Source organism: Parasteatoda tepidariorum, chromosome 9, assembly GCF_982258835.1.
Source record: "Parasteatoda tepidariorum strain Cologne lab strain chromosome 9, Ptep-v5.0, whole genome shotgun sequence".
Lineage (NCBI taxonomy): Eukaryota > Metazoa > Arthropoda > Arachnida > Araneae > Theridiidae > Parasteatoda > Parasteatoda tepidariorum.
The window spans coordinates 25,396,224-25,420,487 of record NC_141763.1 but is presented as its reverse complement, the minus strand read 5'-3'; the positions used below and the strand labels follow the sequence as shown (position 1 = coordinate 25,420,487).

The following is a 24,264-nucleotide window of genomic DNA, read 5'->3' as shown; positions in this document are numbered from 1 at the left end:
TGATAGTCATCTAGATAGACAATCAAGTGAAAACTCAATTATTTTTTATACAGAAATTTATTTTTTTATACAGATAAATACAGAATAAAAATAATAAAAAAATAAAATTTATTTCTTTAAACAGATTAATTTTTTTGTCGGCATTTAGCTGCCTTCAGCCACATTTTAATGGCCTCCTCCACCCTGCTGACGGTGTTGACATGCTCATTTGAACTATGATGCAGAGCAGCATCTGGAAGAAAAATTTATAATTCTCCCTCCTACAAGGGCCAAATAATTTATCTGAAAAAAAATTATTACAAAATAGTATTGCAATATTTAAATAAACTATACTTAGTCTATAGAAAGAATTCCTCTCGCCACAAAGTCTAAGGCCAACTGCTGATATGGAAGAAATAGTTAAATCTCATAACAGTCACTGCGCACTTAATTATTTTTTATCAAGTGAATACTCAATTATTTTTTATACAGATTCACTTGATAGTCATCTAGATAGACAATCAAGTGAACACTCAATTATTTTTCATACAGAAATTTATTTTTTTATACAGATAAATACAGAATAAAAATAATAAAAAAATAAAATTTATTTCTTTAAACAGATTAATTTTTTGTTGGCATTTAGCTGCCTTCAGCCACATTTTAATGGCCTCCTCCACCCTGCTGACGGTGTTGACTTGCTCATTTGAACTATGATGCAGAGCAGCATCTGGAAGAAAAATTTATAATTCTCCCTCCTACTAGGGCCAAATAATTTATCTGAAAAAAAATTATTACAAAATAGTATTGCAATATTTAAATAAACTATAGTTAGTCTATAGAAAGAATTCCTTTCGCCACAAAGTCTAAGGCCAACTGCTAATATGGAAGAAGTAGTTAAATCTCATAACAGTCAGTGCGCACTCAATTATTTTTTATCAAGTGAATACTCAATTATTTTTAATACAGATTCACTTGATAGTCATCTAGATAGACTATCAAGTGAACACTCAATTATTTTTCATACAGAAATTTATTTTTTTATACAGATAAATACAGAATAAAAATAATAAATAAATAAAAAAATAAAATTTATTTCTTTAAACAGATTAATTTTTTTGTCGGCATTTAGCTGCCTTCAGCCACATTTTAATGGCCTCCTCCACCCTGCTGACGGTGTTGACTTGCTCATTTGAACTATGATGCATAGCAGCATCTGGAAGAAAAATTTATAATTCTCCCTCCTACAAGGGCCAAATAATTTATCTGAAAAAAAATTATTACAAAATAGTATTGCAATATTTAAATAAACTATAGTTAGTCTATAGAAAGAATTCCTCTCGCCACAAAGTCTAAGGCCAACTGCTAATATGGAAGAAATAGTTAAATCTCATAACAGTCAGTGCGCACTCAATTATTTTTTATCAAGTGAATACTCAATTATTTTTTATACCGATTCACTTGATAGTCATCTAGATAGACAATCAAGTGAAAACTCAATTATTTTTTATACAGAAATTTATTTTTTTATACAGATAAATACAGAATAAAAATAATAAATAAATAAAAAAATAAAATTTATTTCTTTAAACAAATTAATTTTTTTGTCGGCATTTAGCTGCCTTCAGCCACATTTTAATGGCCTCCTCCACCCTGCTGACGGTGTTGACATGCTCATTTGAGCTATGATGCAGAGCAGCATCTGGAAGAAAAATTTATAATTCTCCCTCCTACTAGGGCCAAATAATTTATCTGAAAAAAAATTATTACAAAATAGTATTGCAATATTTAAATAAACTATAGTTAGTCTATAGAAAGAATTCCTCTCGCCACAAAGTCTAAGGCCAACTGCTAATATGGAAGAAGTAGTTAAATCTCATAACAGTCAGTGCGCTCTCAATTATTTTTTATCAAGTGAATACTCAATTATTTTTAATACAGATTCACTTGATAGTCATCTAGATAGACTATCAAGTGAACACTCAATTATTTTTCATACAGAAATTTATTTTTTTATACAGATAAATACAGAATAAAAATAATAAATAAATAAAAAAATAAAATTTATTTCTTTAAACAGATTAATTTTTTTGTCGGCATTTAGCTGCCTTCAGCCACATTTTAATGGCCTCCTCCACCCTGCTGACGGTGTTGACTTGCTCATTTGAACTATGATGCAGAGCAGCATCTGGAAGAAAAATTTATAATTCTCCCTCCTACAAGGGCCAAATAATTTATGTGAAAAAAAATTATTACAAAATAGTATTGCAATATTTAAATAAACTATAGTTAGTCTATAGAAAGAATTCCTCTCGCCACAAAGTCTAAGGCCAACTGCTAATATGGAAGAAATAGTTAAATCTCATAACAGTCAGTGCGCACTCAATTATTTTTTATCAAGTGAATACTCAATTATTTTTTATACCGATTCACTTGATAGTCATCTAGATAGACAATCAAGTGAAAACTCAATTATTTTTTATACAGAAATTTATTTTTTTATACAGATAAATACAGAATAAAAATAATAAATAAATAAAAAAATAAAATTTATTTCTTTAAACAGATAAATTTTTTTGTCGGCATTTAGCTGCCTTCAGCCACATTTTAATGGCCTCCTCCACCCTGCTGACGGTGTTGACATGCTCATTTGAGCTATGATGCAGAGCAGCATCTGGAAGAAAAATTTATAATTCTCCCTCCTACTAGGGCCAAATAATTTATCTGAAAAAAAATTATTACAAAATAGTATTGCAATATTTAAATAAACTATAGTTAGTCTATAGAAAGAATTCCTCTCGCCACAAAGTCTAAGGCCAACTGCTAATATGGAAGAAATAGTTAAATCTCATAACAGTCAGTGCGCACTCAATTATTTTTTATCAAGTGAATACTCAATTATTTTTAATACAGATTCACTTGATAGTCATCTAGATAGACTATCAAGTGAACACTCAATTATTTTTCATACAGAAATTTATTTTTTTATACAGATAAATACAGAATAAAAATAATAAATAAATAAAAAAATAAAATTTATTTCTTTAAACAGATTAATTTTTTTGTCGGCATTTAGCTGCCTTCAGCCACATTTTAATGGCCTCCTCCACCCTGCTGACGGTGTTGACTTGCTCATTTGAACTATGATGCAGAGCAGCATCTGGAAGAAAAATTTATAATTCTCCCTCCTACAAGGGCCAAATAATTTATCTGAAAAAAAATTATTACAAAATAGTATTGCAATATTTAAATAAACTATAGTTAGTCTATAGAAAGAATTCCTCTCGCCACAAAGTCTAAGGCCAACTGCTAATATGGAAGAAATAGTTAAATCTCATAACAGTCAGTGCGCACTCAATTATTTTTTATCAAGTGAATACTCAATTATTTTTTATACCGATTCACTTGATAGTCATCTAGATAGACAATCAAGTGAAAACTCAATTATTTTTTATACAGAAATTTATTTTTTTATACAGATAAATACAGAATAAAAATAATAAATAAATAAAAAAATAAAATTTATTTCTTTAAACAGATAAATTTTTTTGTCGGCATTTAGCTGCCTTCAGCCACATTTTAATGGCCTCCTCCACCCTGCTGACGGTGTTGACTTGCTCATTTGAACTATGATGCAGAGCAGCATCTGGAAGAAAAATTTATAATTCTCCCTCCTACAAGGGCCAAATAATTTATCTGAAAAAAAATTATTACAAAATAGTATTGCAATATTTAAATAAACTATAGTTAGTCTATAGAAAGAATTCCTCTCGCCACAAAGTCTAAGGCCAACTACTGATATGGAAGAAATAGTTAAGTCTCATACTGCTACAGACAGAGAGTGAGGTAAGTTCTTTCTCTAGATAAGACCATAAAATATACAAAGTAAAATTTAGGCAGTAGTAAGGCACACAAAAAGTTCGCTGTAAAAAATTAGATTAGCTTTTAGACATTTAAGAAAAAAACGCGCACCCCTTCATATTTCATTTTAGGGAAAAATTTCAAAAGGATATAAAATTGTCCCATATCTTTTACCCAGTAGGTTAAAAAAATATTGTTTCCTTTTAATGTTTCAGTAATAGTTCAGTTGTTCCCTTTCTCCATAAATCGGAAATGAAAAACTTATCTGCAAAAGTCATCAATTGAAGCATTTGCTACCATACTGTTAAGTTTCAGCTTTAATAAAATCAACTAATATTTAAAATAAAATGTAAAAAAATTGACTTAAAGCAAATTATTTTTGTCAAGAATTTATCCAGGGGTCTGTGCTTTTCAGAGTGATACCTATTTTGTAAAAATTTTGACATAATTTGAAATTAAAAATTATATTAAAAAATGGACACAAAAAATATGGACCACATTTTTTTTAATATTGCACGCATATTATACTAAATACAAAATCACATACATGATAAAAGTTATCCTTTAATTGCATGTATAAAAAGCTGTGTAAAGATAAATTGTCTTTTTTATATTGTTTATTTTCTTATTAATAAAAATGTACATGAAATTATTCTACTAAGAAATAATTGACAACCAATGTTAAGGTAAGCTAAGGAGATTTAAGTTCTATCTCGCTAATTCTATTGTTTGAAAAATAAATTAATTAATGTTTTCCTGCTGTTTATAATTATACATTTCTTTTCCATTTTTCATAAATTTGAATCATGTATATGCTAGCATTATGCATTAATACAAGGCAACTCATAGACAAAAAGAATGGCTTTTAGAAGGCAATGGTGGGAACAGTGATCAGAAAAAAAGGTTTTTTCAAAACAGGCTATTTTGCATTCATTAATGCACATAAAACAAAATAGAAAAGTTCTCCTTCAGTCCCAAATCAGTATGGATCCAATAGATATAAAATTCAGAGGCTCTATTAAGGCAAACTTTAGCCTTAAAAAATGATTTAAGCCTTCTACTCACCTACCTGACAAATGAGAGTGTAAGGTAAATTACTTACTTACAAGGGAACATCTATTTGGTTTATGCAAGAGCCACTGCTCCAGCTGCTGTACCTCAACCTCAGCTTTTAAGGGTAGCTGAGGTGCTCCCTCCGGCAGTGGCTCTCTTGAAGGAGCGCCGGTGGATCTTATGAGATCTCCTCCATGTTGTGTTGCATGACGAGTATCTTGTTCAACATGGAGAAGTGCTCCTTCTTAAATGCTGAAATAAAATAATTTGTTATAATCAAAATTCATTATTATGACAAATTTCATCTCTATATACATCGTAATTCTACAGTCCCTGGCCTAATTATTAGACACACTATAAAATTCTACGTAAATTTTCAATTATCAGGTGATACTATACAGCCTTATTGTTTTTACGCAGCTTCAACCAGTTTACAATTGTTTATGTTTCAATTAGTTAACATTACAATGCAACACAATCAAAATAAATACAAATAGGAAGCACACAAAAAATATCTCCTGAATAAAAAACTCATTACATATATGTTTAAATATAAAAGTATAGCTTATAAGCTCCTGCAAAACTAGCAATTATTAAAATACTAAAGTGTGTCTAATAATTTGGTCCAATTATTATAATATACTAATGCAATACATGATAATAAATATTCTATATTTATATAATATATGGTATAAATTATCCAATCGTTGAATTTACATTATATAGCCTCTAATTTAATAAATTAATACATGAACATAAACAAGAGTAAACCGGTTTTAGCCGCCTGAAAACAATAAAGCTGTATAATATCACCTGATGATTAAGATTTTACATAGAATCTGATAGTGCCTGTAATAATTGACTTGGGACTGCATATCTCACAAATTATCAAAATAAGAGAAATTAATAATAGATAAACTTGAAAACTTTCTTTTAGTTTAAACTAAAAATTATGAAAAAATTAGCATTTATTGTGCATTCTTGAAAGTATGTATTTAAAAATGATTTTAAATATAATAATTCTTGAAAGAATTTAAAAATAATTTTAAAACCACTAAAAAAAAATTTATCAATATACCTTGAAAAAAAAGGAAACTTGCAAATATTTAACCAATGGAGAATAATCCTAATAAAGAAAATATTTGAATCAGAATTAAAACTGTAAACGCAGATAATTTTACCAGTGTTTAATTATTATTTAAGCAGAGAGTATTTACTTTTAAATGAAATATGAGTGAAAAAAAGTAGCATTTTTAAGGGCTGACATCTATATTTTTACAAAAAGTTTGCACACTTATACAGCAGAACACCTGTGTCTAAGTATCATTCATAAAATCAGTACAACTTTGGTTGTATTAACTAACCAAGCAGTTAAGCTGAAGGTTGCATTAAAAAAAATTAATCATATTTAAAATAAAAAAATAAAGAAAATATTTCAAAAGCAACTTTGACTTGCTTACCTTCAAATTCCTGCTTACTGACCCATGCGTAATCTTCAAATGGGGCAACACTTTCCGGAACAACGTTTACTACTCCAGGAAAGGAAGTGGAGGCAGGGGATGATCAAATGACCACCTGCTGGTCGTCGTCTCTGTTTTAACAAGGCGTTTAGGCCCGGAAGGGGCCTTTTACCTTTCCATATGAAATGAAATCATGAAATATGCTAATAGTGGGTAATAGACTAATTGGTCTGTGGTTATGAGGCATTACAGGGTCTTTAAGTGGTTTCGGGAATATTATGATTGTTGCTTCTTTCCATTGCTCAGGGAATACAGAAATACAGTAGTTGAATATGTTTGCCAGTTCATTTACATAATTTATAGGTATGGCCTTGATCATTTTGTTAGTGATTTTATCACCTCCTGGTGCTTTATTTTGTTTGAGTTTTTTAATAATCGTACAAATTTCTTTGCTATCTGTCGGGCTGAGATTATTGTTTGGGGAATTAGTAATAAAAAATTGTCTGTTTTCCTCTAATATAAGCTCTTCAAAATCATCATCTATGTTGTTTGTGTTTTCTAAAAACTCTCCATGGAGTCAGCAAAGGCTTCGGCTTTTTTAAGGGCCGAGAAAACCAGTCCATTTTTGCCATGAATTGGCTTGTTTATAATTTTATCAGTTTTTAGATTTTTTTGTTAATTTATAAAGGGAGTGGTCCTCTGTGTTCAGAGTTTCTAATTTTTCGGACCAGGTTTCGTTTCGATGTTCCTGGCATTGTTTTTTAATACTTTAATTAAGATTATTTATTATATCTTTTAATTGAGGATCTCCTCCAAAGTTTTCGAATATTATTTCTATTAGATATAAGTTGTTTGATATGAGGCGGTAATTTCATGTGATGGGGGTTATTCATTTTTTCATATGATGCCACTTGGTGGGCGTTAAGAAGCTTGTTATTGAAATTTTCAATTGAGTCATTGGCTTCATTATTAGTGTCGATATTTGAGATGGGGTATTCTGTTGTTTTTAAAATATTATCATAAAGTTGCCAGTCAGTTATTTTGATCGTGTATTGTTTATTATTATGGGTGTCAGAGAAGTATGCAATAACAGGTAGATGATCAGATGAGAGTTCGTTTAGTACTTCTGCTATTAAGGGAGTTTTTGTGTTGGTTAAGAAAAAATCTAAAATATCAGGCCTGTGATTTCTAAAGCAGGGGTAGTAGGTTGGTGAAATGGGTGCTATAACTGTAATGCAATCATTTTGTAAAATTTCACGGAGAGCCACTCCATTACGTTGGCATCACCTTTTCCTCTGTCAACTTCAGACACTGGGATACGGACGGTAAACCCCACAGAGGCTTTAGAATGAGATTTATCCGACATTAATTTCATCTTTTTCGCTTGAATTTCTAAACATTTTTTAGACTTTTCTCTTTCTCTATGAACATTAAGTTCATTAAAACACGATTTGCAGATTTTCTGCTCAACTTCATCTTCTGAAACATAATCTTCCGAACATGATATATGGACAGGCTCCATACATTTGAAGCAAAGCAAACTATATCTCCACTGCATTCTTTTAGACAGACAACACATACTTTCGTAATGGGATTATTTAATACTGTTTGTTCAACTACTTTTTCATTATCAGGTTGAGAAGAAACATTCATTGCAGTCAAAGTATTTTGTAATTGATCTTCGTCGACCAACAAATTAAGTGCTTCCTTCGGAATGGCAGTTGTGGACAGTCCAACTCTAGCTATGCAACCAAACATAGCATCGTAGGGGGACCTTTTAATACCAGAATGGAACGCTCCCCCGGACGGTCGGCCACCCCGCCTGCAGATTCTATGCACCTCGCGTCTACCCGTTCACCCCAGCTCTTATCAGAGCTCGTTGACAGGGATACGGGAAACAAGGCTACGTCACAGCCACGAGTTGCTGGGCTACCTGGCACCCTTGCGGCACCGACAGGGACGGCTACGCAGGAACTGCACGGGCCGTCTAGGAGCCTTGTAGTTCCCAACACGGTTAGGTGTGACAGCGAAATAAACATTACCACAGGATATAAAATAGATAAACCGGAAATCATCACGGTCCTTAACCCTTACGACGAAAAACTAACGATAGAGCAGTTAAGGGAAAGCAGCGATAGGATTAAACTATACATCGCTCCCAAGATAGAAGATAAGGATATTCAAAGTGCTATCCTAGTCCAAAATGGATATATAGAAAGACTCCTAAATGAACTCTCCAAACTAGTAGAAAATACAGTTTAAAACAAACAAAACCTGTAAACATGACAAAGCAGACTAAAAACAAGACAGTTATAATAAGATGGTAAAGTAGTAAAATGGAAAAAGGGTAAAATGGTAAAGTTGGTAAAAATGGGCAAGTGGTCCAGATAAAAGGGAGTTTGGCAAGGCGACAATCAATAACAAGATTAAAAGACATTAAATTTGCTATTATTACTTTGGACCAACACCTCCTCGAGCGTAGTTTTAATAATTTGTTTAATGATATTACGGCAAATGATAATGGCAAAAATTTCATGTTCGTTCTTCTCGAGGAAGTGTTTCTGTCGGAGCGCTCGGAACCGAGAACAATGATATAGAAGATGTTCCACTGTTTGGGGTTGATCGCAATTGTTACATTTATCATCCTTATTGAAAAACTTCCTTTGGTAGGTCCCGAACACTCCGTGCCCCGTCAGGTATTGATTTAAGTAGAAATTTGATTTAATTCTTGTAGTTGACGGGGTCTTAATAAACTTAAAAGTCTGCCGGCCCTTATCAGAATTGTACCAATTGTACTGCCACCTTGCCATTAAAATCCGCTTGATTTCGGTCTTTGCTTGCCTAGGGGTCCTCAGAACTTGAAGATCTATAATCTCGGAGCCAATGGCCTCCTTAGCTGCTTCGTCGGCCTCCTCATTGCCCTGGATCCCCACGTGGGCTTTAACCCAATTCATTGTAATACCTCTGTGCCAATATGTTTTAATATTTTCAATCAGTTTTGAACTTGGTTCTGGGTCAGCCAGGGCCTGAAGGGAGGACAACGAGTCTGAAAAAATGGTAGCGCTATTGATATTATTATCATTGATCCAGATAAAGGCGGTTCTGATTGCCATTAGCTCTGCGATAAAGATATTCCCCCTTTTCAATATAACAAAAATCCCTCTATAAATAAATTAGATATTCCAGTCAAAAATAGTTTCAGTCCCCTAAATGAGGAAATACTAGGAAATGACAGTAATGATAATATGAATATGGAAATAATAAATCAAATAAATAACAATGAAGGAAAAAGGAAAGCTTCACCTGAAAAGGTTAGCCCTAGCGAAATCAAACGTATAGACACAGACGACATTCAATCAAATCACGAGGCAGAGAATAGTATAGTGATGCAAATGATATTGAGATAGACGACAATAATCTAAATGTCGCAAATGATATAGAGTTAGATGAGGTTAACTTTACAGCCCCAAAGAAAACGACTAAAAACCCACCTATTATCATAAGAGATAAAGAATTTGATTATGAAACATTCGAAGAAAAAATGAAATCGATTGAAGCCACAGACTTTGAGTGCAAATACAGCCATGATAACTGGGTCATAAAACCAAAAAGTATTGAGACTGCCAGAAGAATTAGGAACCATGTCGAAAACAATGATATAGCTCACTATACATACCGATTACCGAATGAGAGACATCTAAGAGTGGTGGTAAAGCAAATAGCCCCAAGTCTCAAAAAAGACTTCATTATTAAACAGCTAACAGCCCAAAATTTCGAGGTCGTAGACGCAGTACAAATGACCAAAAAATTTAGCGGATAAGTGACTAAACTTGATATGTACTTAGTTACCATTAAGAAAATAGGAAACTATAAAGATATCTTCAGTCTTACTGAATTAGACAGAATGCATATAAAAGTAGAAAGCTATAAAAGCAGACCTGGCCCTGCGCAATGTCACAGGTGCCAGGGCTTCTACAGAGATGCCAACTGCTCCGGACAAGCCAAAGTAATTAAAAAAACGGTAAATAACTACAAAGTAAATTTTGCAAATATTTGACTATTTTTACTTGCTTTTTAAAACGTATAGTATGGCATAAGTACTTTAAAGTGGTGAATGATATAAGCCTACGAATTATTTAGAAATAGTGGTGGATAAAAATCTTCTAAATTGAATTTATCAAACCAAAAATCACATTTGATAAACTACCACTTTAAAAAATATATTTGCTGTCCGGAGCAAGTTGGCATCTGCTTCTATCATTCGGCAGCAATGTGTCACCTCCCACCAAAATGTGTGAAATGCGGGAAGGACCATTTAACCTCCCAATGCACTAAACCAAAAGACGAAAAACCAACTTGCTGCAACTGCGGCTTAGCACACCCAGCAAACTACAGAGGCTGCGAAAAATTCCCAGTAACGAAAGGAAAGCCCCGAAATAATAGACCGAGTGGCAGAACATATCAAAATAGAAGTTATGCTGATGCCCTAAAAAGACAAAATAACTCAGATATGCAAAGCACAATAAACGAGGCCAAAAATATCTTCCAAAAATTAAATGACATGGTCAGTGTCTTAAATGCTTTAAATGCCATACTCCAGCTTAGTAAAGCGGTCAAATTAATAGAACAAGAGGAATATCATACACACCAAGATGAATAGTAAACCAATTAGCATTATGCTGTGGAATGCGGCTAACATTAGCACAAAATTTCACGAATTCAGTAATTTTATCCTTGAACATGATATCGATATTGCCCTAATAACCGAGACTTATGCAAATGCTAGCACTAAGCTAAAACTTGCAAACTATAATGCTTATAGAACAGACAGGACTGTTTGTAGAGGCGGTGGGACCGCAATTTTCGCAAAAAGAAGCCTTAATACCGTACAATATAGCAATAACAATTGTGACGGATACGAGGAAACATCTATTCTACTATACAAAAATAGCAGTGACTACTACAAAATTACTGCTATATGCAATAAACCAGGACATATACTAACCAAAGATATGTTGGAAATTTTATTACCAGATGGAGTTAATTGTATAATAGGGGGAGACTTCAACGCGAAGAACACGATTTGGGGTAGTAGAGTAAACAACAAGCACGGCAAAGAACTCCATAAGCATATCCAAGACCTAAATCTTACGGCCATATCACCAATGGAACCCACTTACTTCCCCTATACACCCCATAAACAACCAGACCTACTAGACTTTTTTATTGTCAATAACAGCACCTCCATGTGTTGTCACACCCTTACTGAACTAAATAGCGACCACGTCCCGGTCATTACTACGATAGGTGCCACTATTGAACATGCTCCAACCTTCACCAAGAAAACTAACTGGGAACTATACTCAAATATCCTTACGCTGAACAGTAACAACTCAACCCCTAGCACCATAGATGACATAAACAATGCTATCAACAACCTAACTAAAGAAATTCAGCAAGCATATAATGATGCCACCAAAACTAACATGAGTAAACACAACTACATGGCACTCCCACAAGAACTAAGGGAGCAAATAGACTACAAAAATTATATTAGAAAAAAGTGGCAAACTGATAGAAACCCAAGAGATGAAACAGAATTAAACAGGCTAACTAAAGACATTAAGAAAAAATGTAAACAATACAAAAATGACAATTGGGAAGACAAAGTATCGAGCCTGTGCACAGAGGACCAAACGGTTTGGAAAATGTCTAAAACCTTAAAAACCACGAAAACGGTCAATAAACCAATTATCCATGACAACAAAAATGTCTATAATGATGAGGATAAATTAAATATATTCGCTGATACGATTCAAGAGCAATTTCAACTAAATAATACACCCTCTGATGAAAATGAAGAAAAGGCCGTTGATAAGATCTATATTGATTATTTTAATAATCACAACAGCCTCAATAACTTAGATGAACTCCCCTATACTGAGATGATCAGTATTATCAAAAAACTCAATAATAGAAAAGCCCCAGGCATAGATAACGTTAATAATATCATGGTCAAATATCTGCCACAAAATAAACTTATTTTTAATAAGTATAAACTGAATTTTATGTTCGAACAATTAGGATTCTTGGTTTTCTTTTTGATTCACAAAAGAAAAATTATGTAAATAAATTTTAGTGTTAATATGCCGTTTGCTTTTCAGGGATATCCAGGACACTAAATCGGAGTTCATGCGGTTGGCAAGCTTTCCTGGAGTGATCGGGGCAATCGATGGAACCCATATTGAGATCTTAGCTCCACCGAAGAATGATGCACAGTATCCGGAGCACATTTTTGTGAATCGGTACTTGACACATTCAATTAATGTTCAAGTGGTAAATATGTGCTTTCTATGTATCTTTTTCTTCCAAGTAAGAGTGATAGTTTTTAACCAAGGTAGAGCTGGGAAATTTTAAAAATACATTTACAAATGATTTCTGTATCATAAATTTTTAAACAATTACAATAACTAAACAAAAGCTGCTTTATCAACAATTTCTGATGAAATACTTGCATTTCAACATTTATTTTGTGAAATTAAAAGAATATATAGTTTATAAAATTTTAGAATTAAGCTTGAAAAGGCAATGTAGCTTAGTTTAAGAGTAGATTCCAAATAATGTAAAATAAGTGTTATTTCTTATGTCATGTGTAATAATTAAAGACAAAGTGAAATTTTTTAGTTTAGGGAGTAGAAGGGCACGTTACTTTTTAAAATTAGAATTTTGATTTGAATTAAAAGGATTTTTTTTTATCATAGGTATGCAGTGCAGACCTTATTATTTTCAGCTGTAATGCTCAGTTTCCAGGATCCTCCCACGACTCCTACATTTGGAGAAATACAGCTTTGCGCCCGAAACTCATGAACATAGTTCAACAGGAACCAAATTCTTGGTTGATAGGAAAGTCACGTTCAGCTGAATACAAGGAATGGTTTTCAGTAGTTAAATGCTTATAATGTAAAAAGAAATTTATTTCAAAGTAGCACATTAATGTAATATTTTTAAACTGCTTTTTATCAGCGTATAACTATTACTGTTTTAAGAATATTAACTATTTTAAGAACTATGATTCAGATTTGGTATAAAAATCTTTTGCATAAAAAGGAGCTAATATTAAATGCTGACAACTTCTTGTACATGTATTATGTGTTGCAATTAAAAAAAAATTTTCCAGGTGCCAGTGGATATCCACTAGAGCCCTGGCTAATGGTGCCGATTCTGGACCCACCAAACAACACACCAGAAGCTAATTACAATAAAAGCCACAAAAAGACCAGGAATCCCGTTGAGCGATGTCTAGGAGTGCTCAAGGCAAGGTTTCGATGCATTCATGAGGAGAGGATGCTGCGATACAGGCCACCGGTAGTGGCAGACATCATTTATGCCTGTGTAACGCTACATAACATATGTAGGTTTCGCAAACTGCCAGACCCCTCAATTCCTGAGCGCTCAATCCGTATAAGCCATCTACCACCACCTCCAATTACTGATGTCCATGCTGCAGGATCCAGAGTGCGGCAACAGTTGATTCGAAACTACTTTTAAGCTTTCAGTAAATAAAAATTTTCAAACTTACCCCGGAAGTGGCCCATAAGCTTTTTTAGGTAACACATTGGTCGCCATGTATGGGTGTTGTTCTTATTTTAAAAATAATAGAGTTTTCACTTGGATTTTCAAAAATGATATAAGGAATAAGTTCTGTAATTTAAGTACGGGATACAGGATGTAACAGAAAACTCAACCAAATGCGCAGCTGTGAGACAAATGTGTTAAGAATATTTTAGAAGCATCAAGTTTTTTTTCTTTCAAGTTCTGTTAAAGAACACTTAATTATAGAAAATATTGAGTTATTTGTAAATGATCGTTAAATAGGTATCGCAACCAAAAATCGTGGTTTCAGGAAATAGGTTCTAAAGTTTAAGTATAGGATATAACAGAAAACTCAACCAAATGCACAACTGTGAGACAAATATGTTAAGAACATTTTAGAAGCACCAAGTTTTTTTTCCGTTTAAGAAACATCATTAACAAATAATTTCTGTAATTACTTTTTAAGAGTTATCGAAACCAAAAATTTTTTATGTGGAAATAGTACACTATTTCAAACCCCTGGTCTAGAAATTACTGAACCTTAAGTCCTAAAGCTTGTACAAGTTTTCAATAATAAAAGCAAATTTGTACTCAGATGACAAAATAACAATGAAAAAGTAAATTCTGCATTTAGATTGGAAAAGTAAATTATGCTTAAAATAGCAACTGCATAACATGTAAATACATCACAAACACAAAAAATGGTCTAATTTTCTTTATTTTGCGATTGGTATAGTCTATCAAGAGCTACACATATGTAGTTTCCCACATTAGTCATGGCGCGCACAGAATTTTCGTGGGAATCGGCCAGTCTCTCCATGCACACAGCGATGCGCCCTAAACTTTCAGCAATTTGAGCATTTGACTCCAGAACTCTTTGCTGGTTGCTCTGAAGTTCTTGCAACAAAGTGTCGTTGCTGCTCCTTGGCCTCTTGATCACAGATTCACTTTCCTGCGAACTCTTCCTCTTGCTTCCACAAGGGGTCTGTTGCTGCAAAAAAAAAAGAAGACTTATAAATTATGGCTATATTTTTGTGTCTTAAATGAGTAGGATTTGAAAATTATTAAGATTTTGTGCCTAAACTAGTCATTAACAATTTATGCTATCCAAAAAAAAAGACACTTAAGTACGATCAGCAAAATGAAAAAGTATAAAACACTTTTTGTCAGATTTCAAGTTCAAATTAAATCTACAGTGGGTTCTAATACCATAAAAACTGAAAATGGAATATAAACAAATACTTAAGTGAATAATAAAGTATTTTATAACTGTGAAACTATACTATAGTTCACTATACTTCAAATCTTTTTTAATATAAAACTAATGTTGCTGAACATAGTAATTGTAATATGTAGTACATAAATTGCTTCACAAATTAAGTGAATTCTTTCTTATAGCTAAAATTTTATAAAAAATTTTGTTAAACATTGTTCAAAACATTTATCATATAACAAAGAGGTTCATATAATGAATTGTAATGTTTATCATTTAATCGTTTGTTTGGTATTTATCAAATTTCACCCATATAATAAAGAATTAGTTTAATAACAAATCCAAATCAGACGACCATAAATTGTCTGGTAACAGACATAAACATAAGTGATAAAACTTTTACAATTGAGATTTTTCTGTACTTAGCAGCTTTCTTTGATAAACCTATTAGAAAAAATACAAAAATCATTTCTTCAAAAATGAATTTATTCTAATCATTTCCTGAAAATTAATGTATTATACATGTTAAACCATTTATAAAATATGCTTTTGAACAAATAGAAATTTACAAAATTTTTACAAGGAATAGAAAAATGGACCACCTTCATAAAAAAATGAGTTCAAATGCATAATAATAATATAGAAATTCTGTACTCACACTTTCAATAAAGGAATCAGTATCAGGATCAACAATTTCTTGCATCCCATAAAGCAATGAATCCCCTATCAGGGCTGCCGTTCTTGTTTCCAAATCAGATAATGATTTTCTAGACGCAGGGCCTCCTCCTGTTTTTTTTTTGGCTGTTTTTTATTGCACTGGCCTTCGCCTTTACATTGGATTTGTAATCAATCCATGTCTAAAATAAATAGAACAGATTCACTTAACTTCAAATCATTATCAATAATGAAGAACGAAATAAAAACCTTACTTGAAAATAAAATTTAAACTGCAAATTATACATTCTTTAATTATCAAAACAAATAGAGTGACATAAATACTAAAGTCAGTGGCGCGACAGCCCATACAGGGCCAAGGCCTACTCTGCCCATCTCAGTTTTCCTGAGATGGACATAAGGGAGCATGAGTTGATGTTCCGGTCAGGTGGATAATCGAACGTGAATTTCTCAGTGTTTAGCTCCCAAGCATGCTTGGTACTCATGTTTGACACATTAAAGGAGAGAGAGGCTGAGTCAACCTTGCCTGACCTGTGGCACAGGATCGTGAAGGCCTACCACTCAGCCACCGGGCATCGATATAGATACTACCTTCTTAAATAAAAATGTCTTCACTCACCCTCCATTACATCAATAATTAAGAAAAATCATAATTTTCAAAAGGCAAAGTGAAAACCACCTGCTTAACAACATGAAGTGAGATGTAGCGAGAATTCTGCTGTCACTTACAAATTCTGATATTTTAATTTTTTTTCTGGCCCTTTTCTACTATTCACATAATATTAAATGCATTTAAAAGCTTGTTTCTTGAAGAAATAAAAGCTTACATATACATGATATGCCAATACGATGTACTCTTGTGATAGAATTCTGAAAAACACAATTTGGTTTCTTAATAGCTATTAGAATACACAAACCAAAGGTCTGATTGCAATTCAATAACATATACTAATAATGATAGTACATATTAATTTTTTAATTATCAGACTAGTAAATAAAATTAATCTAATAGGTTATAAAATAAAAAGCTTACTTGAATAAAGTGATATAAATACTACCTTCTTTAATAAAAAATAGTCTTCACTCACCCTCTATTAAATCATAATTAAAAAAATTCATAACTTACAAAAGGCAAAGTGAAAACCATCAGTTTAACAACAATTTAGTGATATATAGCATGAATGCTGTTTACATTTAAAAATTCTATTATTTTAATTTTCTTTCTGGTTAATTTCTACTATCCACATAATATTAAATGCATTTAAAAGTTTATTTCTAAAAAAAAAAAGCATACATGTGATATGCCAATACAATGTGCTTTTGTAATACAATTCTGAAAAATATTCGGTTTCTTAATCGCTGCTAGAATACACAAACCAAAGATCTGATTGCAATTCAATAATATATACTACTAATAAAAATACACAATAGTTTTTTAGTTATCAGATTAGTTAATAAAATTTATCTAATAGGTCTATGTTTATTATTATCAAAAATAACAACAAACTTATTTCAGAGATGTATATTAAATTTATTTAATAAATGTAAATATCAAATATTAGTGCAATAAAATAAAAGTTTTACTTACACGCATCCATTTTTCTGTGCTTTTTGAGCATGAACCTTCCGCATTCAACTTTAAAGAAAGCTCTTCCCAAAGTTTTGCCTTATCGCTGTGGGTGAAATCATTCAGCAATTGATTGCGGTATAATTTAGGATTTAGTTCCATGTAGCAAACCAGGATTTCTAACTGTGCTTTGCTAACGACTTTTCCACTCATAATTACAAATAATACTTAAATCAAAACAACAATTTAACAAAAATAGATACAAAACGTAAATGGTTCTTTCAAACAGCTTGTCGAGGTGTGAATTGCAGCAGAATGCTTCGAGCATTTTTATTGGCTGATAGCACGGAAGAAGCTTCACCCCTATTCTACTCATGAAGTAGACCAGTCCACGGGTCTACTCGACTGAAATCAGCGTTCAGAATACCGAAATTCAAAACAGTGGACGGTGTGACGTCAGGGGAAGGCGTCACTCGGGGAAGGTCTACTTCGACTCGTGGTTTGTTTGAAATCCCAGCCCAGGTCATTTAATTGCATATCTATGGTGCTGCCTTTAAAGTTGGAAGAATCTTCAACCTGCAATGCAGTGAACTGTTTTTGGAGGCAGTCCCGTGCATCTTCTTTGGTTTCTCCTTCTTTAATCATCAAAAGACAAGGAAACTTTTTAACAAAATATGCTACTTTTTCAAATGATGAGGTTTCGATATTTTTTAAGTCTGCAACTTGAGCATTGATCAAGATATCGTTATTAATGGGAAATTTTTTGATGATATAATCACACGAGGTAGCATAATAATTCCTTACTGACAAATAAAATTTTCTTTTTTCTTTTTCATTCAACTTTTTAACTAGTTCTACCGTTTTGAAGCCAACAAACAGTTCTGAATCCAACAATTGATTAGCTTCAATATGATATTGGATTTCTAAAAGGGCTTGCCCTTTAATAACAGCAGGTTTAACGAATTTCAGAAATAAGTTCTTTAAGAAATCTGTTAACATATTGTTTAAAATATGTATCAATGGGGAAGATGACTGTAATGTCGTATTGAGCTTTTCAAAATCCGTTATAACACTCAATAAAAATAAGCAATAAGCTTTGTTTAAATCTGAAGATAAAAAATGAAAAAAAATTTCTTCTCTGCTGACAGAAGTTTTGGGAGTAAACTGGTTCATTTTCAGATTTTTGGAGGTTCCTTCATTTGTTTTGAGCTTCTTATTAGAAGTGCCTTTCTATCTTTAGCACCTTTTCACTCATTTTTGGGATTTTAAATAAAGCCAGAGATGAAGATGTTAAAGTCTTTGACTTCACTTCATCGTGAAAATATGCCAATAGTGCATCCCATTGATCTATTACTCTGGACAGAGATCTCCCCAAGGACATCCATCGAGAGCAGACGTGCTTTAAAATCTTCCTCACTTCTTCACTGTGAAGACTTTAAAACAACTTCAATTTCGCCTTCCTCTTACAATTTTTTTCTAGATAGTAATATATATCCACTAAAGTTTGGTCAACATCAATGGGCAATGTAGCAGCTGCTTTTTCTGCAGCCAAATTCACTAAATGGCACAAACATCCCATTATAACTAAATTTTCGTGCTTTTCTTGGAGAAAAGAAATCACACCATTCTTCTTTCCTAATATTACTGCAGCATTATCTGACCCAAATGCTATGCAGTTTGTCAGGGGTATCTTCAAATGCTCCAGTTCATCCAAAATAAGGTTGGATATGTTTCTCCCAGTCGAATCAAGACTTAGTTCCACTAAGGACAAAATCCTGGATTGAATTGTTGATGATTCAGCAACGTTGTAAGTCACAACAATGGGATAAAACTTAGAATCCATATTGTCATTGCTTCCATCGATTGCCAGAGAAAAGACAGACTTCTGAAGACTGCAAACAACTTCTTCTTTGAAACTTTTAGACAGCTCACTTACAATAGCAGCAGTTTTTGTTCACCCGCATGAATATTTTTTTTGCTATTTCTGACTTCGGAAACATTTTTTTAAACAATGCTCCGGCATGATCGGCAGTTGTCAGTGGTATATTATGCTCAATGAGAAAGCTGGTGAACAGACACTCCGCTCTAATTACATCATCATCAGCACTTGTTTTTTCGAAAAAATTACTTATTGTGGAATTTTCAGATGCACATTTAACATTTTTAATATGCTTTTTGGATTTTAAGTGCTCATTAATATCATTTTTTCCGCCATGACAAATCAAAGTTGCATCTGTAAACGCTACAAAATGCGTATTTATCGCCATCTCGAGATCGCGAAATTCCAGGAAAATCACTACAGTATGATTCCTTAAATGATTGTAGATAACGTTTGCTCATTTTCGTAAAAAAGAAAACACTAGGTAAGCCTAACAATACCGCGTGCTACTAACGAAAGTAAACAGCGACACAACTGACGGTTCCCGTAACCGGCGCCAATGCGCAGAGCCCTCCGTCTTCCTTCCCTCCCCTATATTCAACGGACTCCTCTGAGTAGGCGCTCGCTTCTTCATAAACTGACGTCACAGTAACACCCTCAGCGGAGTAGGCGAATTCTTCGAAGAACAGGTTGTTTCTCCTTACTACGGTAACCCGCAACACAATTTCGGCGCACATTTTAGAGCATCGCTCCGCAAAAGGCTCGTAAGCGCTAAATTTGGCGAGATTTTATTATTTTTTCAAAAACTCGGGACAAATCCGGAAGATTTTGCACTTACCCGGAAAAAAGGAGGAAAATCCGGAAGAGTTGGCAGGTATGCCAATGACTATTGGGACTTTCCCGGTAATTAACCTCATAGACAGTTAACCAATGTTAATAAACTTCATTCTCTTTTCCCTGAACCAAAGCCACTAGTCTCAGTTGCCCTAGGACCAGTAAATAGATGAAGAAGTGAGGTGCCCGCATTCGCGGGCAGGTACTTCGACAAACTACATATCCAAGTCCAAACACCGAAGAGCCATTACATTATGACCACCCTGCTAATAACATGTAGGACCACCTTTAGCCCTCATAACTGCTAGTACTCGCCGTGGCATTGATTCCACAAGGTGCTGAACACGGTAGTCTGAGGTATCTGGTACCAAGCGCTCACCAACTGGTGCTGCAATTCCCTCACATTGCGAGGGGGTAGCGTGGCAACACAAATTTGGGGGCCGAGACATGACTTGAAAGTCACTGGAATGTTCCTCCACTATTCGACCTATATGACATGGTGCATTATCCTGTTGGTAAACACCACCCCCCGCAGGAAAAACTGTTGCCATGAATGGGTGAACCTAGTCTGCAACTATGTGTTCAAGTAGCTTACAGACGTCAGGGATTGTTCTATGAGGATTATGGGTCTTAATGTGCCCCATGAAAACATTGTTCCTGGGCTAGAAAACATGAAAACCTGGGCAAGTCCATTGTTATAGATGGAGGGTGGTCATAATCCCATGCAGCAGAGATAAGTATTAATTACGTGAAAATAACGTTAAAATGTCAAAGTTTAGAGCAAAAAAAAAACGTTTTATTTCCGTTTCGAGTGGTAGTCTCGAATTAGGTAAAAAAGCGTTTATATTTGGGTTGTTTTTAACGTAAAAATGACCATAATTTGCCAGATTTTTTACTAAGGAGAATTTCGTAACCAATTTTTCACGTTATTTTTACCAAAATATTATCGTTTATTTTCGGTTATATATATTCGTTCTTTTTACCCTGAGTATTCACGTATTTTTAACGCTTATTTTTACTATAGGGAATTTCGTAGCAGACTTATGACGTAAATTTTACTTTATTTGAACCAAAATATTAACGTTCATTTTCGGTCGTATATATTTAGTTTCTTTTACCCAGAATATTCACGTATTTTTAACGCTTATTTTTATTGTAGGGAACTTCGTAACCGATTTTTAAGGTAAATTACTATTTACGTTACAATTTTCCGTTATATAATTATTTAACTACAATCTTTCGCTATATAAATTTAGTTTTCCTTACTATGAATGTTTACGCATTTTTAATGCTTTTTATTATAAGGAATATTGTAACCGATTCTTAACGTAAATTTAGCGCCATTTCACCCAAATTTATAACATTTCCTTTGTACAACCATTTCATTACTGTATGTATGCCTATGTATTCTTCCATTATAAATCACATTATATATATTGAACTTAATGCTTTCAGTTTCTACATTTCGTTCAATTTTATATCTAAGATACATCAGAGAATTAGTCTTTTTTTCGCTCTGTCATTGCATAGTTAACTAGCAAAAGTTGATTTCTTTACAAGATTCTTTATTTTCATTGCATCAATTCTAATTTTTTGGAGTGGAATAATTTAATATTCTTCATTCACAATTTAAAATATTCAACTAATAGAATGCATTCTCTTCGATATAGTTCTTAATGGAATTAGGACTAGATTCTGTAGAAAGGAATATATCACCATTCACCCATGTTCAGCTTTCAGATACTATAATAATTTTTTCATTGAAGTCTTTAGTCAGTGATAGATTATAGATTTTCAGTGTAAGATTTACTTAATACTAATGTTCTAAAATATAAACTAATAATTAGACATACCATTAGAATTAGATTAACTTAATTTCAAAACAAAGTTTTTGAATTAGTAAAAGAAGTGAACACTCAATTATTTTTTATACAGATAAATACAGAATAAAAATAATAAATAAATAAAAAAAATAAAATTTATTTCTTTAAACAGATTAATTTTTTTGTCGGCATTTCGCTGACTTCAGCCACATTTTAATGGCCTCCTCCACCATGCTGACGGTGTTGACCTGCTCCTTTGAGCTATAATGCAGAGCAGCATCTGGAAGGAAAATGTATAATTGTACAGGGGTGTTTGTAGGACCCCAAAAAATCCCCTGAAACTTTTACGGACTTACTACCGACATTTTGGAGTTTCGAGAAGGGGGGGGGGGGAGAGATGAAAAATTACAATTATGAAGTATTGAATGACCTAATTATAAAAGTTCAATGAATTACTTTTTTTGCAAAATTAATAACCATAAATTTTCAAACATATAAACTACTGCATTTTATGTAAATATTTTAAATTACCTGAATTAATTCTTTAAAAAAAATTATCTAATTTCTGCTGCTTTTTTTTATTTTCTGATGTTTGTGGGCTTGTCCTTTTGTGGTGAACTTCAAAGTTGCTGGAAGGTTGACTTTTGTTTTCCTCATTTACAGTTGAAGAAATTTCCTCGAGAACTGCACATGCAGAGGTAGAAGCAGTTTAGAAGTCTTTAGTCAGTGATAGATTATAGATTTTCAGTGTAAGATTTACTTAATACTAATGTTCTAAAATATAAACTAATAATTAGACATACCATTAGAATTAGATTAACTTAATTTCAAAACAAAGTTTTAGAATTAGTAAAAGAAGTGAACACTCAATTATTTTTTATACAGAAATTTATTTTTTTATACAGATAAATACAGAATAAAAATAATAAATAAATACAAATTATTTCTTTAAACGAATTAATTTTTTTGTCGGCATTTCGCTGCCTTCAGCCACATTTTAATGGCCTCCTCCACCATGCTGACGGTGTTGACCCAGGGCTAAAGAGAATACAAGGGCTAGTTCACTCCGCTCTTAGAGCTGAAGCTACGATTTCCCTTCTCATGACGTCACTGTGTCCACAGATCTCGGAGATCGCAAGCAAAGATATGATAACTTTGCATCTTTCTCTTTGTAAAAATAAGTTAGACTTTTTCTGGTTATTAGCCTTCAAACTTTACGTAATTAACACATTATTTCCGTTCATAAACATAGTTCAAAAAAAACTTTCTTGGTTAATATATTAAAAAAATGCCATTTTAAACTTATAAAAATGTTTTGCTAGTTGGTGAAAATGACACGATAAATACTTTATTTTAAAAAGTTCAGTTTTAACTTTAACTATTAAGAAAAATGAAGGCATATATCGACACTTTTTTTGTCTACATATTCTTTTATAAAGATAAGTTCAGTTAAATTTAGAATCCCTGATTTTAAAATATGTCGTTAATAGCAATTTGTTTATACTTAATCATTAGGAAACATCAACCTTAAACGCTAATTACTGAAACAAAATCATAATTTAGGTTCATAATGACATTAGAAATTTTGCAATTGTTTATAGACATTTAAATTTACGATGATATAATTTATAGATATTTAAATTGAAGAGAATATAATTTTTAAAAAAAATCATAAATATTTAGAATAACTACATTAAAAAATATGCTATGAAATTAGGAGAATTTCAACTATATACTATATATTTTATATATACTTTTTACTTACATTTTAATTTTCTTTGACTTTAACTATTTTTTAATTCTTTTCACCTGCCTTTCTTTATGAAGTAACGAGACGGTTTCTATTTAGATAATGAATTTTTATAAAAGTTCTTTACGACAGAATAAACGTATTGCTGTTTTATATTAACTGTGTCATTTCGGAATCCATTCTTTACATAGTTGTTCATTTACTTTAGGGAACACGGGAAAAATTATGCTTTTTCCTTTTGTTTTTATATCAGAATTTTTGCAAGTTGCAATCGCGCAAACTGGCATTTCGATAATAGTTTCATATTCTTGTAAATTCACTGCAAAAACTGAGGAAAGTCATTATAGAAAATAACAAATGTCTTAGAATATCTCGCAAAAAGAAATGATCCAATATTAGTTAGAGCTAGTAAGGCCAAACGCTCCGTTCTTGAAGTAAAAGTGCGAGCTTTGCGCCAAAGTGACGTCACTAGAGTGACGTCGGAGGATCGGCGCGGCGAGAGATACTTCAAAGGAGTGAACCAGCCCTTCTATTCTCTTTAGCCCTGGTGTTGACCTGCTCCTTTGAACTATAATGC

The 24,264-nt window shown here is 32.7% G+C and overlaps 3 protein-coding genes across 3 annotated transcripts; all 3 read right to left on the bottom strand.

The window, feature by feature from the left end:
- Positions 1–8,779: 8,779 nt before the first annotated feature.
- On the bottom strand, positions 8,780–9,466 carry LOC147803416 (uncharacterized). The gene has a single exon (XM_087151301.1). The coding sequence runs from the start codon at positions 9,464–9,466 to the stop codon at positions 8,780–8,782; it is 687 nt and encodes a 228-aa protein (XP_087007427.1).
- A 2,954-nt stretch (positions 9,467–12,420) lies between these two features.
- On the bottom strand, positions 12,421–16,759 carry LOC147803415 (uncharacterized). Its single transcript, XM_087151090.1, has 2 exons — positions 15,818–16,759; positions 12,421–14,937 (listed from the first exon to the last, which is right to left on the bottom strand). The coding sequence occupies exons 1-2, from the start codon at positions 15,860–15,862 to the stop codon at positions 14,653–14,655; spliced, it is 330 nt and encodes a 109-aa protein (XP_087007216.1). The 5' UTR covers positions 15,863–16,759; the 3' UTR covers positions 12,421–14,652.
- Positions 15,949–19,244, bottom strand: LOC147803414 (uncharacterized). Its single transcript, XM_087151089.1, has 2 exons — positions 17,423–19,244; positions 15,949–16,016 (listed from the first exon to the last, which is right to left on the bottom strand). Exon 1 carries the CDS (start codon positions 19,242–19,244, stop codon positions 18,837–18,839), a length of 408 nt encoding a protein of 135 aa, XP_087007215.1. The 3' UTR covers positions 15,949–16,016; positions 17,423–18,836.
- Positions 19,245–24,264: the final 5,020 nt, after the last annotated feature.